This window comes from Ranitomeya variabilis, chromosome 1 (genome assembly GCF_051348905.1).
Source record: "Ranitomeya variabilis isolate aRanVar5 chromosome 1, aRanVar5.hap1, whole genome shotgun sequence".
NCBI classification, from domain to species: domain Eukaryota; kingdom Metazoa; phylum Chordata; class Amphibia; order Anura; family Dendrobatidae; genus Ranitomeya; species Ranitomeya variabilis.
In genome coordinates, this window is record NC_135232.1 from 250493853 (window position 1) to 250507969 (window position 14117).

The following is a 14117-nucleotide window of genomic DNA, read 5'->3' on the forward strand; positions in this document are numbered from 1 at the left end:
TAGCCCAAAAGGCGCCCTGTGCGAGACTGCAGGACGGCGCCCCCCCCCCCTCCAAACTTTGAAAGAAAACAATAACTCTTTAATATTCACAACAACACGTTTACTTAGAAAACTTGTGTTTCCCTGCAAAACACTTGAAGAAACACTAATATTGCAATAACGGGAATTATAAAGTGCTTTAAAGCGGACCAAAAGGAAAAAATGACGCTTGGTCCAAAGCCATATGGGCTGACAGCCAATCAGAGTGCAGAGCGGCGGCCTGCAAGGCCAAACACCACCACACCATGACCAGATGACATATTACCACCACAGTGATCGAATAATATCAAATACAAGGAACGAATACCACAACATCATGACCAGACCACATATTACCACCACATAGTGACTGAATACTACAATACTGATCAATAATAAAAAAAACCACAATACTATCACCATAAGTGCCATTATACACAGGAGATCTGTACTTAGTATGCAGCGTCTGTGTATAGGTAATACAGTGATCACCGGTGACATACACAGGACCTCAGTATATAGTATACAGTGTATAGTGTCAGTGTATAGGTAACACACTGACTCACCAGTGACATCTCTAGGTGAAGTCCTTCATCTTTCATCCCGCACAGACCGCCATCACTTCATCCAGCCAGGACTCGTCTCTGCAGGAAATAACACAGTTATCTCGAGTTCCACTTGCAGAACACATTACTTAATTTTCCCAACTTCTACATTACACCACATGAAGAAGGCGACATAGTGTCACTCTACACAGTAATAGGACCGCCCCTCCATTTAAAACAGTATACTCAAAAAATAAAATAAATACATCACTGCAGTAATAATATCCCTTAATTAGCCCCTATGGGAATAATATTCGCCATCCTGGCCCCCGTGTGTCTCATTCCTGGCGTCAGCCATATATTCTCCCATCCTGCCCTAATGAGTATCTATCCTGCCCCATATGATCTTCCCATCCTGCCCCATCTGTCTCCATCGTATCCATCCTGCCCCATCTGTCTCCAATCCTGCCTCCAGTGTCTCCAGTCATGACGCCATGTCTGTCATCCTGCCCCGTGTCTCCATTCTGCCCCTGTGTCCAGCATTCTGCCCGTGTCCAGCATTCTGCACCAGTGTCCAGCATTCTGCACCAGTGTCCAGCATTCTGCCCCAGTGTCCAGCGTTCTGCATCAGTGTCCAGCGTTCTGCCCCAATGTCCAGCGTTCTGCCCCTGTGTCCAGCGTTCTGCCCTTGTGTCCAGCTTTCTGCCCCAGTGTCCAGCTTTCTGCCCCAGTGTCCAGCTTTCTGCCCCAGTGTCCAGCGTTCTGCCCCAGTGTCCAGCTTTCTGCCCCAGTGTCCAGCGTTCTGCATCAGTGTCCAGCGTTCTGCCCCTGTGTCCAGCGTTCTGCCCCTGTGTCCAGCGTTCTGCCCCAGTGTCCAGCTTTCTGCCCCAGTGTCCAGCTTTCTGCCCGTGTCCAGCTTTCTGCCCCAGTGTCCAGCTTTCTGCCCCAGTGTCCAGCTTTCTGCCCCTGTGTCCAGCTTTCTGCCCCCGTGTCCAGCTTTCTGCCCCAGTGTCCAGCTTTCTGCCCCCGTGTCCAGCGTTCTGCCCCCGTGTCCAGCTTTCTGCCCCCGTGTCCAGCGTTCTGCCCCAGTGTCCAGCGTTCTGCATCAGTGTCCAGCGTTCTGCCCCAATGTCCAGCGTTCTGCCCCCGTGTCCAGCTTTCTGCCCCAGTGTCCAGCTTTCTGCCCCAGTGTCCAGCTTTCTGCCCCAGTGTCCAGCTTTCTGCCCCAGTGTCCAGCTTTCTGCCCCAGTGTCCAGCTTTCTGCCCCAGTGTCCAGCGTTCTGCCCCCGTGTCCAGCGTTCTGCCCCAGTGTCCAGCGTTCTGCCCCAGTGTCCAGCGTTCTGCCCCAGTGTCCAGCGTTCTGCCCCAGTGTCCAGCGTTCTGCCCCAGTGTCCAGCGTTCTGCCCCAGTGTCCAGCGTTCTGCCCCAGTGTCCAGCGCTCTGCCCCAGTGTCCAGCGCTCTGCCCCAGTGTCCAGCGCTCTGCCCCAGTGTCCAGCGATCTGCCCCAGTGTCCAGCGATCTGCCCCAGTGTCCAGCGTTCTGCCCCAGTGTCCAGCGTTCTGCCCCAGTGTCCAGCGTTCTGCCCCCCCTGTGTCCAGCTTTCTGCCCCGTCTCCAGCTTTCTGCCCCAGTGTCCAGCTTTCTGCCCCAGTGTCCAGCTTTCTGCCCCAGTGTCCAGCTTTCTGCCCCAGTGTCCAGCTTTCTGCCCCAGTGTCCAGCTTTCTGCCCCAGTGTCCAGCGTTCTGCCTCCCTGTGTCCAGCTTTCTGCCCTGCCCCCCCCCTCCCGATCGCCGCTCTCAATAATAATTAAAAAAAAAAAACAAGTTCTTCTTACCTGACCGCGATCCTGCTCTATCTGCTTATCGGTGGGGGCGGCCATCTTCCTGAGGCCGCGCGTGCGCAGGTGGAGTGCTCTGCTGCCCGGGGCTTCAGGAAAATGGCCGCGGGATGCCGCGCATGCGCAGATGGAGATCGCGGCGGCCATTTTTCTGAAGCCGAGAAGCGAACAGGCAGGTAAATTCTGCGCCGCCGGCGACCCGCCCCCCCGCATTGTGCCGCCCCCCGCATTGTGCCGCCCCCTTCCTACGCCACTGCCAGGGGGGGCCCGATGACCGGGGGCGTGGTAACCGGAACGCTGGCAGATGGAAATTTTAGAAAACGGCTGCCCCGTACCGGGTCGTACCGGCTGAATCCCACCCCTGATTTTGATGTAATGTGACATTAATCTGCTGAGCTCAATAAATGCGCCCCTTGTATGCTAACGAGCCTTGGCGCCCTGTGCGGCCGCACAGGTCGCACAGGGCAAAGGCCGGCCCTGCACACGGTGCGTCAGCACATTGCGATTAATGAATACATGAACTCCAATATTACTGTAAGCGTTAAAAACGTAAGGTACATAGTTAGCGTTGTCTGATCAATGAGCACAAAAGCTATCCAACCACGTCAAGGTGACCGTTAATATGGATGGTCCCGAAACACAGTGATAATTTAACGGCCGAAGTCAGCCAGTGTAAGCTTAAGGGCATATTCACACTGGACAACTATCATGAATGAACCAGCCAGTGTAAACAGGCTGCCAATCAACTGACGAATGAGCAAAACAATTTTTAAGCTGGCTTAGAAATCATACATTTCGGCAGCACATCGTCGTATGCAAAAAGTATGTGATGCCGAGAGAAATGACATTTAATGAGCAAAGAACGATGTCTTACCAGTTTTTGTGCACATGGCCAGGCTATTGTATGTACATACTAAACGCAGCAAGTCAGCAAGTGTAGACGCTAGCAGAGTATAACTTTATCATTTTCTGGTCCCTGATAAGATATTATTATGCTTACTTCTGTAGATCTGCTGGTTTTCCTGCCTCGTTCAGGAACTTTCTGGTTTTGATAAGTAGTGTGTTTTTTTTGTGATAACATCATACACATACGGCCAATTTATATGTTCTCGTAAGTATAGTCTCCTGGTAACAAATGTATCACTTGTAAAAACTTCATTCATATGTAAAAATTATTGACATTGCTATAGTTTCAGGCTTGGGTCCCGTTAGCATCCAAAATAATGTGTCTATTAGCAATAAGTAAGCCGTCGCCAAACACTATGCGGGGCCACCGCTTCATTGTCAACCTCTTATTTATCCCATCGACCTGCATTACTAATATTGTTACATTTGCATTAGAAAGTGGCCCTAATACAAACGATTATTCACATAGAGATTCTCTGGTATGATGGAAAAAGACTCCAATCACTTCCATACAGAATGTATTAGTCATTTTTATATTGATTATTATTTATTCTGCTCACTTACAGTATATAGCGCCAATTGATTCCACATATCTGTTCAGATCACCACTGTCCCCATTGGGGCGCACATTATAAATTCCCTATCAGTATGTCTTTGGAATGTGGGAGGAAACTGACTCAAACACAGGGAGAACATACAGTCTCCTTGCTGATGTTGTTCCTAGTGGGATTTGAACACAGGCCCCCAGCTCTGCAAGGCTGCAGTGTTATAAACGGCCAGCAATTAGTTGAGGTGGGCTTTTGTCGGCAGATTTCTGCCCATTGAGGGCCAATCGACAATATAAGACAGCGTTATTAGGGATAAAAGCAATGTTAGGCTCTGTTCACACGTTGCATTTTTATGACGTTTTACAGTAACAGCAAAAGCTATGAAATTTCTAAACTCTCAGGCACACAATTGTTTTTTTTTTTTTCCCTGACTGAATTGGACAACTGCAGTGTTATTTTAATCTGCGGCATGTCAATTCACAGTTTTTACAGCGTTTTGACACCCATAGAAAACAATGAGAAAGTGAAAAACACTGCAAACAAACGCAAGGGTGATTTTTTTACTTTGTTTTTGCAGCATGTTTTAAACATTTTTGGTGAGTACAACTAATTTTATTAAACATGTACTGTAGAAAAAACACACCTGTAATCCACACCCAAAAACTGCATAAAAAATGCTGAAAAATGGGTGTTTTGAAGTCGTTTTTACTGCTAAGAGAACAGGTTTTGACTGCAGAAAAAAACATAGCAAAAATGCAGCATGTGAAAATTGTCTTAATACGTTGTATGCGTGTTGTCAGCAGCACGTCCCCTGGTTACATGGGGAGATGTGCTGCAGAGGAAGGTTATTTATAGGCCCATAGAAATGATCCAGTCATTCACTGGTAAAGCAGTGGCATGTAGTCAGACCAGTAATTAGGAACAAGCTCTTGTTCTGCCTTTGTGAGAGGGTCTTCTGGCTTTGGTCACATCGTGGTTTATGTGATGATGAGCCTTTCCCAACATATACCTTGTTGGAGGCTTCAATGTATTCCTTTATGACCATGGAGTGGCCATCAATGTTAAAAAAAAAATAAAAAGTATATAGGACAACCTACGTAGAAGTCACTGTTGGACCACGTCCATGTTCAGTATTTGGTCAGTATTTTACCTCAGTATTTGTAAGCCAAAACCAGGAGTGGGTGATAAATACAGAAGTGGTGATGTGTTCCTATTATACTGTACTTTTCCACTGATTGTTCCATTCCTGGTTTTGTCTTACACATACTGAGGTAAAATACTGACCAAATATTGAACGTGTGAATGTAGCCTAATACAGACTGCTGCAATATCTGAGTCTTCAGCAGTAGACCTCTGGTAGACCACTACTTGATACTGATACCACTCATTGGCATTTGGTGACCTCTGACCATGTTAGGGTACTGTCACACTAAACGATTTACCAACGATCACGACCAGCGATACGACCTGGCCGTGATCGTTGGTAAGTGGTTGTGTGGTCGCTGGGGAGCTGTCACACAGTCAGCTCTCCAGCGACCAACGATGCCGAAGTCCCCGGGTAACCAGGGTAAACATCGGGTTACTAAGCGCAGGGCCGCGCTTAGTAACCCGATGTTTACCGTGGTTACCAGCGTAAAAGTAAAAAAAAAAAAACAGTACATACTCACATTCCGGTGTCTGTCCCCCGGCGTTCTGCTTCTCTCCACTGTGAGCGCCGGCCGGAAAGCACAGCGGTGACGGCACCGCTGTGCTCGCTTTCCGGCCGGCCGGCGCTCACAGTGCAGAGAAGCAGAACGCCGGGGGACAGACACCGGAATGTGAGTATGTACTGTTTTTTTTTTTTTTACTTTTACGCTGGTAACCAGGGTAAACATCGGGTTACTAAGCGCGGCCCTGCGCTTAGTAACCCGATGTTTACCCTGGTTACAAGCGAACGCATCGCTGGATCGCTGTCACACACAACGATCCAGCGATGACAGCGGGAGATCCAGCGACGAAAGAAAGTTCCAAACGATCTGCTACGACGTACGATTCTCAGCAGGGTCCCTGATCGCTGCTGCGTGTCAGACACAGCGATATCGTATGGATATCGCTGGAACGTCTTGGATCGTACCGTCGTAGCGATCAAAGTGCCAATGTGTGACAGTACCCTAAGTCAATAGGTTTATAAACCCCCCATGGGGAAGCAGAGGGGGGTGGTCACCTCCTGGTCACACATTGTTATGCAGTCTAATTGAGAGAGGCAGAGTATTTCATGCTCAATGGTTCTTCTGTCTTTATAGCTCAACCCCTGGGAGCCCATGAATAGTGGCAGTTGTCCAGCTCCAAATGGAGGGGATGGAAGGTTTCAGGTGGTGTCTATACCGCCATACTAACATCAGTCTCCTGCCTCATCTGTAATGTAATTGGCTTTGTTCTTGTCACTGAAAAGAGGCTGAATGCTTTGTGGAAAATATCGCATCACCCGGGATTATCTATAATACATAATCTACAGCTCACACATGGGATTAATGGCACGGTTTACTTCAGGTTGTCGTCGTTATACTTACCATTTATTATGCTTGCTCATATAACGCAAACATATTCAGCGGCGCTTTACAGACTTAGGCTAGGTTCACATTGCGTTAATGGGTGTCCGCTAGCGGACTCCGTTACATGGCGTAATTGTCGCAGTTAACGCTATGTAACGGGTCTATTAGCGCACCCATTGACCGCAATGTGCTAACGGGTCGCTAACGCATCGCTGACGCATGCCATTTGTGGCATGCGCTAGCGATGTCCCGTTATTTTCGAACGGACCTCGAACGCTGCTTGCAGCGTCCGAGGTCCGTTCCTCGCTAGGGCAGATCGGGCATCTGCGCTAGCGGGATCGCCAAACGCGATCCCTTTTGGGACATTAGCTAGCGTATGCGCTAAACGGATTGCCCTAACGCAATGTGAACCTAGCCTTAGTCATCTGTATTGTATAGGCCTGTGAAACTGGAACCATTATAATCCATCCTTGTATGGAGGTGTACCGTTGTAGAGGACTCGACACTGAAAAACATGAAATACTAGAATTTTTGAGGAAATGTTAATAGAGATAGGAGCCATAATACAGAGTAGTGAGCAATAGGTGAACACGGGGTGACGTAATAATCACAAATTGGAGCTTATTATTGCCGCTGCTACTCTCAAAGGTGTTCGTCAGATGATGTGTGCACCTTTATAATATTCTGATAGTTTACATATCGAGAATTTGTAGACTTTGCTTGAATATCTAGATGTATTTGTTATTTCTCAGTCTGTATGAATCCCACTGCCCCATCACGGCAAACCTCTTAGTGGGTCCATGACCGTAAAGGTGTACCACCATGTGTCAATCACCACCTCAGTGACCCTGCACCAGTTGGACAAATGACCTGGTGCCCCACAGATTCCATGCTGCAAGGCTGAGCCCCCTGATAGTCCATGTAGACTTCGGACATAGTCCATTTATATTTGTCTACTGACCTTGGATTCCGACACTGTACATTGAGATCTGTCATGGAACATTAGACCATGAAATATTGACCACTATATAATAAAGTTAAACTGCATAATTTCCAACTATAAGACCATGTTCATACGTTGAGTATTTGGTGAGTTTTTACCTCAGTATTTGCAAGCCAAAACCAGGAGTGCAACAATCGGAGGAAAAGTATAATAGAAACACGTCACCACTTCTTTATTTTTCACCTATTCCTCGTTTTGGCTTACAAATACTAAGGTAAAGAACTCACCAAATACTCAATGTGTACACGTGGCCTAAGAAAAGACTCCTGAAATAAAATTGGGAAAATGCATGTACTAATTTGGTTTGAAAACTGCATTTGAATATTAACCCCTTCAAGACTGATGCCGTATAGATAAGTCATCGGTCATATCACTGCCTCTGATGCGGGCTCCGTCACGGCTGTTAACAAGTAAAATGTCTCTATCAGTCTCTGACAGCGTCATTTAACATGCACTCTCTGGAAATGCGTCACAAGACCTACCTATTGGTGCCCCCTGTCACATGATCGCGGGGCGCCAATGGGTTGTCATGGCCAGCCGAGAATCTGCAGAAGACCCCCATGCCTGTCATTGTAAATCTCCTATCAACGTCGGATTGTGTCCAGCAATCATAGAAAATCATGATTTATGCTTAAGCCCTGCTATGTGTAGCACAGACGATCGGATGATCGCTGTTTCAGGTCTCCTAAGGGGACTATTGAAGCCAGAAAAAAGTGAAAAATATACCGTATATAGAAAAAAAATTAAAAGAAAACAATAGTTCAAGCATCTCCCTTTTGCCCCATTCAAAATAAAACAATTTACAAAAAAATATTGCTTCGTTCAGAAAAATCTGATCATGTCAAATATAAAGTAAATTATTCCAAACGGTAAACGGCGTAACGACAATAAAATTGAAAGCCAGAGTTAGGTTATTTTTGCCGTCACAACATTGCAATGCAATAACAGGCGATCAAAACATCATATCCATTCCAGAATGATATCAATAAACATGTCAGCTTGGCGGGCAAAAACTAAGCCCTCACCCAGCCCCAGAGCCCGAAAAATGGGAGATGCTACGAGTCTCAGAAAATGGCAACTTTTTTTCTTACAAACTTTGGATTTTTTTTTCACCACTTAAATAAAAAAGAACCTAGACATGTTTGGTATTTGTGTGCTCATAATGACCTAGAAAGTCATATTGGGAGCTCAGTTTTAACATTTAGTGAAGATAGTTAATAGAAAACCCAAAAAACAATTATGGAATTGCACTTTTTTTGCAAAATCAATGGTGATGTTCAAAAGTACAACTCGGCCCACAAAAAAAACAAGCCCTCATACTCATACTGTCATAATGACGGAAAAATAAAAAAGTTATGTCACTGGGAAGAAGGGGAGTAAAAATTGGAAAATTGCCCAGGGGTGAACGGGTTAAGGAGGGGGGCTATCTTAATGCCCAATAGATTGGTGTCTGCCTTCATTTGCGCTATCTTTTTGTTGGCGCTATCGCCCCACTCCTCCATACTCAGAGATGCTCGCTCTGCCGCGGGATCCTGTGCTATCTGAGAGCTGCTGCCAGACTCCTCTGATGTGCCGGAGGCCTAGTTCACAAAGAATTGGCAGTCCAAAGTAGGACACATCAGATTCTAATCTCCCACCGATGTCATCTGAAAATAGAAACGAGCGGCCTCATACACATTAGACTGTGTGCCGAGCCTGCCAATATCGGCAAGTTTGACCACCTTGTTTATAGGATCCTTAACAGTGAATGGCATAAAATATTAAGAATATATTGCTAAGCAGTGAAAATAAGAATAAAATTAAGGCCAAATATATAGGTTATTATGCTAATTAGCCAAATGAAGGAGCCAGGTATGTGATATGGGTTTAGGTCTAGTGCCAATTGCTGGTGGTATGCTTCTGGGTAGAATGGTCTTAGTATTGGCAAAATATCCCTGGAGTCATTGGTCTACAATGCCATTAGCTATAGAACCAGGTTTAAGTGTATGTTCACACATTTACATCATTTTTTCTGCACCAAAAACGAGAATAGTGTCAGGAAGAAACGCTGTATAAAATAGTGAGTGCGTTTTTACTTACATCTTTCACCCATTTGTTTGAGTGAAAAAGGTTGCAAAAGCGTTGAAGGAATTGACATATTGCATCTTGGCAAAAACGCAGCAGGACTGAAAATGCGTGTGCCCAAATAATGAAGTGTGCCCAAATAATGAAGTGTGCCCAAATAATGAAGTGTGCCCAAAAAATTGAATGTGCCCAAAAAATGAGGTGTGTCCAAAAAATGAAGCGTGCCCAAAAAATGAAGCATGTGTATGAGATTTCAGAAACCTCATTGATCATGTTGGTAATGTAAATTGTTCCTTGTTTTACTCACTAAATATGCTGCGTTTGGTAATCAGCAAAATCGCCACTTGTGATCATGATCATAGCCTTGGAGACCTGAGTCACACAAGGCTCCTGAGCCACTGGTTAGGAAAAAAACAACCTAAAAAAGAAAATCATGAAAACTACAAGACACCTACCTAGTAGTTTGCTGTTGCAATAGTAAACAGCTATCACGTGACAAACTTTAGACATAGAAGATTACAACACCCGGGTCCAATATTACAAGTCCAGAGAAGATCACATGTTTCTGGTGGGCTTTAAATAGTCATCATCTGTTAATGTTCCAGCATATAATATAAAGTCAATCCAAATTGCAGTTGCAAGAGCCAAGGAAGTCCCGAATGGTCCCTATGTTCTATATGAGAAGACCAGTACTACTGATGGTTGGGAGTCCTTTTTGAGATCTTGTATTGGGGCCTTCAAACTTCATGTTATGAAACCGATTCTTATAGGAATCTGGTACTGGGCATGTGTCTGTAGTGTTGGGAATGTACCAGTTACACGGGACTCTTAATTACTGGTCCAATTCTCTTACAACTTTTGGAGAAATTACCTTATTGCTCTATTACTCCCAAGTGTTTCCCTTACATTTGTAGTTTGGATAATAGAGCATAGTCAAAGTTATTAAAGAATGTTTGCAGTTTTTTAAGGAATGGGATCTTCAGAAAATAACCTATAGTTTAAATTAGGATTTTGTGTTATATATACATACATGTGCATACATACATACATTTTTGGCAGTATTTTTTTTCCATATTACGATCCATATTAAAAAAGAAAAATTAGTAATCCAGTTAAAAATAATTTAAAAAAAAGACAGAAAGCCACTGGGGCTGTTTTAGACGTTTAATTTATTGTTCTTTTAGAAAATTCACATGAACTTAGCAGCAATAGACTGCCTCACACCCCATCTTTTGTATTGAAGCATCTAATGAGCATGTGCAAAGTTGATTGTGAAGAGGGGAGGAAGGGGACATCGCCTATTGTTAATGGTGGATCCTGTTTTATCAGCAGGTGTCACCTGTTGTAAGTCTGTCTCTGATGATAAGAAGCCTCCTGAATGTACAGGAAGTATGAGACTAAAAAGCCCCAGCGGATATTGTGAAAACTACAAGATCATTAATAGTACAGATCATGAGCTGAATACCTTCGGTCTTTCAACAATCCACATATTATCGGTGGTATTGGGTGATATTACTATAATATTGGGTGACATTTATTACTTGTGCCTATATGTGATCAGTGTAGATGACCTCTTATTAGGTTACTATTGGATGCTGGTTAGTAACATTGCTTATAGGGATTTGTATTGAAAAACTCACCATTGTATGAGCACATCCGGTCACACGAGATGACCCGCAGCTAGCAACAAGTCTGCGTGTGTGTAATATATATCTAGACATATATTACCCCAATGTATAAAATACATGGCCAGTCCTTATCTCCTGTCTTCAGCAGGTGCCTTGTGTGTCTGACTCCAGCACTTTCATAGGGAAATGAGGCAGGGTGAAATAGGAGCAGACATGTCCTTATACCCCCAACGCTTTGTGCTATCTGTATAGCAGAATGGCAGGCCTACGTGCTCCTGACACCAACAGATGGCCTGCAATGGCCCCTTATCAGCAGGAGGCAGCTGCGGAGAGTGGGCAGAGCTGGCAGGCCTGTTACCAGGCAGACACCAGAGCTTGCAGTCATCTCTTTGTCACTAGTGATCGCCTCTTGGGACTTTAGGTGGGATAAGAGAAAATGTTGTTACTCTTACCACTGACGTCTGATACTATAAGGCTATGTGCACACGTTCAGGATTTCTTGCAGAAATTTCCTGAGCAAAACAGGACATTTTCTGCAAGAAATCCGCATGCGTTTTTACCGCGTTTTTGGTACGTTTTTTTTGCGGATTTTTCCGGAGGTTCCCAATGCAATAATACAGTGGGAAATCCACAAAAAATCCGCAAAATTAATGAACGTGCTGCATTTTTTACCGTGATGCGTTTTTTTCGCGGAAAAAAAGCATCATGTGCACAAAAATTGCGGAATGCATTCTAAATGATGGGATGCATAATGTATGCGGGTTTTTTTTCGCATTTTTATAGCGAAAAAACGCGAAAAATCTGCAACGTGTGCACACAGCCTAAAAGTTGGCTATAATTTATCTTATAAGCAGTTAGTGAGCTTCCATGTCTCCTACAACCTGTGCGATAGGATGGCTAATAGAAACCAATTGGGTTTTACAGTTGAAGCAGAATTTGTAGAGATGTTCTCCCTTGAAGATCTCTGCACATACAAAGTGCGGTGGAACACGCAACCTCTGTATGAAATAAAAAGATATAGAGGTACAGAAGAGGCCCCATGTACCTTACCCATGTTATAGACCCATACAATACGGACCTGCAGTGTGAACATGTACCTAAGCCCTGTGGTTATTACTGGGGCAATCTTTCTCCAAAGACTTTAGTCCCTCTTCTTTTTGTGCGGTGCAGCTTTACTCCCCCGGTCTTGTTGAATCCGTGTGCGTCGCCCCTGGGCTTCTGTGTATGTTATTAACTAGGCAGCAGAATGTTAATGGATAATGTCATGGTCAATAAATCAAAGCAAACGGTTCTCAGAAATCCCTGTTCTTTCAGTGCATTGTTAGGTGTCATAAAAGAAATACTGCACATATGTCCGGGCCGTGGCGGGCAGAACATCAGGATGTACTGTATCCACGGATTAGCTGCATTAAATAACATCCAACAATAAAACTTTTCCTAGGCAAATGATGACAGGTGTAAATTTGCACTTCTGGTTTTGCATTAATTTGCCTGATAACCCTTTGTGTGCTGTGTTGTGCCGCATCCACGTATCATACGCGGCACCCTTGTCCATCGCCCTGACCTGAGTAGAAGCTGTTTAAGTCAGTAATGGGATCCTACCTGATGTTTGTTTCTTTGTTTTCAGGAAGTGGCCAATTCCGTATACCTGGTTATGGAGGTGAGTTCCTCTGCTATATTCTCACACATGCACAGCATTGGAGTGGTTATCAGTTGGTGGCCATTGCCATTCCCTATACTGGTAGACAATAATACAGAAGCCGTGACTTTTCTGTTATGTGACAATTAGGCTGCGACTTTTTTGGGAACAAGGGTCACATAGTCAATTATATCACTATTTGCCGCTGTGATATTACAGCATAATGGGGATGGGGTCGCATTGTGACCTGCAAAGTACTAGCCTAAATGTCCTGTAATCCAAACCCCTTACTTTTTTAAGTTTCTCTTAGAAATCATCCTTATGTATTCAGAACATGAAAGGTGATAGATAAATTCCCACTCTCATTCAGCTTGGGTCCACCTGTGGAACTGGCTATTTTTGGGCAGCAGATTGCAGTAATCTAAAACTAATTTTGCCTGTTCATATTGCATTTTTGTCAATGGATTCCTCCAAAAATACAGGTGCATCTCACAAAATTAAAATATCATCAAAAAGTTAATTAAACTCATATATTATATAGAGCCTTTACAAACAGAGTGATCTATTTCAAGTGTTTATTTCTGTTAATGTTGATGATTATGGCTAACAGCCAATGAAAATCCAAAAGTCATTATCTCAGTAAATTAGAATAATTAAAAAAATACCTGCAAAGGCTTCCTAAGCATTTAAAATGGTCCCTTAGTCTGTCTCATTAGGCTCCACAATCATGGGGAAGACTGCAGACTTGACAAATGTCCAGAAGGCAGTCGTTGACACATTCCACAAGGTGGGTAAGCCACAAAAGGCCATTGTTAAAGAAGCTGGCTGTTCAGAGTGCTGTATCCAAGCATATTAATGAAAAGTTGAGTGGAAGGAAAAAGTGTGCTAGAAAAAGGTGCAAAAGCAACCGGGATAACTGCAGCCTTGAAAAGATTGTTAGGAAAAGGCCATTCAAAAATTTTGGGGAGATTCACCAAGGAGTGGACTTATCCAGAACATAGGCTACAAGTGTCGCATTCCTTGTGTCAAGCTACTCATGACCAATGGACAACACCAGAAGAGTCTTACTTGGGTCAAGGAGAAAAAGAACTGGACTGTTGCTCAGTGGTCCAAGGTGTTGTTTACAGATGAAAGTAAATTTTGCATTTCATTTGGAAATCAAGGTCCCAGAGTCTGGAGGAAGAGTGGAGAGGCACACAATCCAAGCTGCTTGAGGTCTAGTGTGAAGTTTCCACAATCAGTGATAGTTTGAGGAGCCATGTCATCTACTTTTGTAGGTCCACTGTGTTTTATCAAGACCAAGTCAGCGCAGCCGTCTACCAGGAGATTTTAGAGCACTTTATGCTTCCCTCTGTCAACAAGCTTTTTGGGGATGGAAATTTCATTCTCCAGCAGGAC

The 14117-nt window shown here is 44.4% G+C and overlaps 1 protein-coding gene across 1 annotated transcript in view; it reads left to right on the top strand.

Moving 5' to 3' along the window:
* ULK1 (unc-51 like autophagy activating kinase 1) overlaps window positions 1-14117 on the top strand; it is a 105205-nt gene that overhangs the window by 31814 nt on the left and 59274 nt on the right. The window contains exon 4 of the mRNA XM_077293322.1: window positions 12708-12740. Within this exon, the coding sequence (XP_077149437.1) occupies window positions 12708-12740 (33 nt within the window). The remainder of the gene's footprint in view (window positions 1-12707; window positions 12741-14117) is intronic.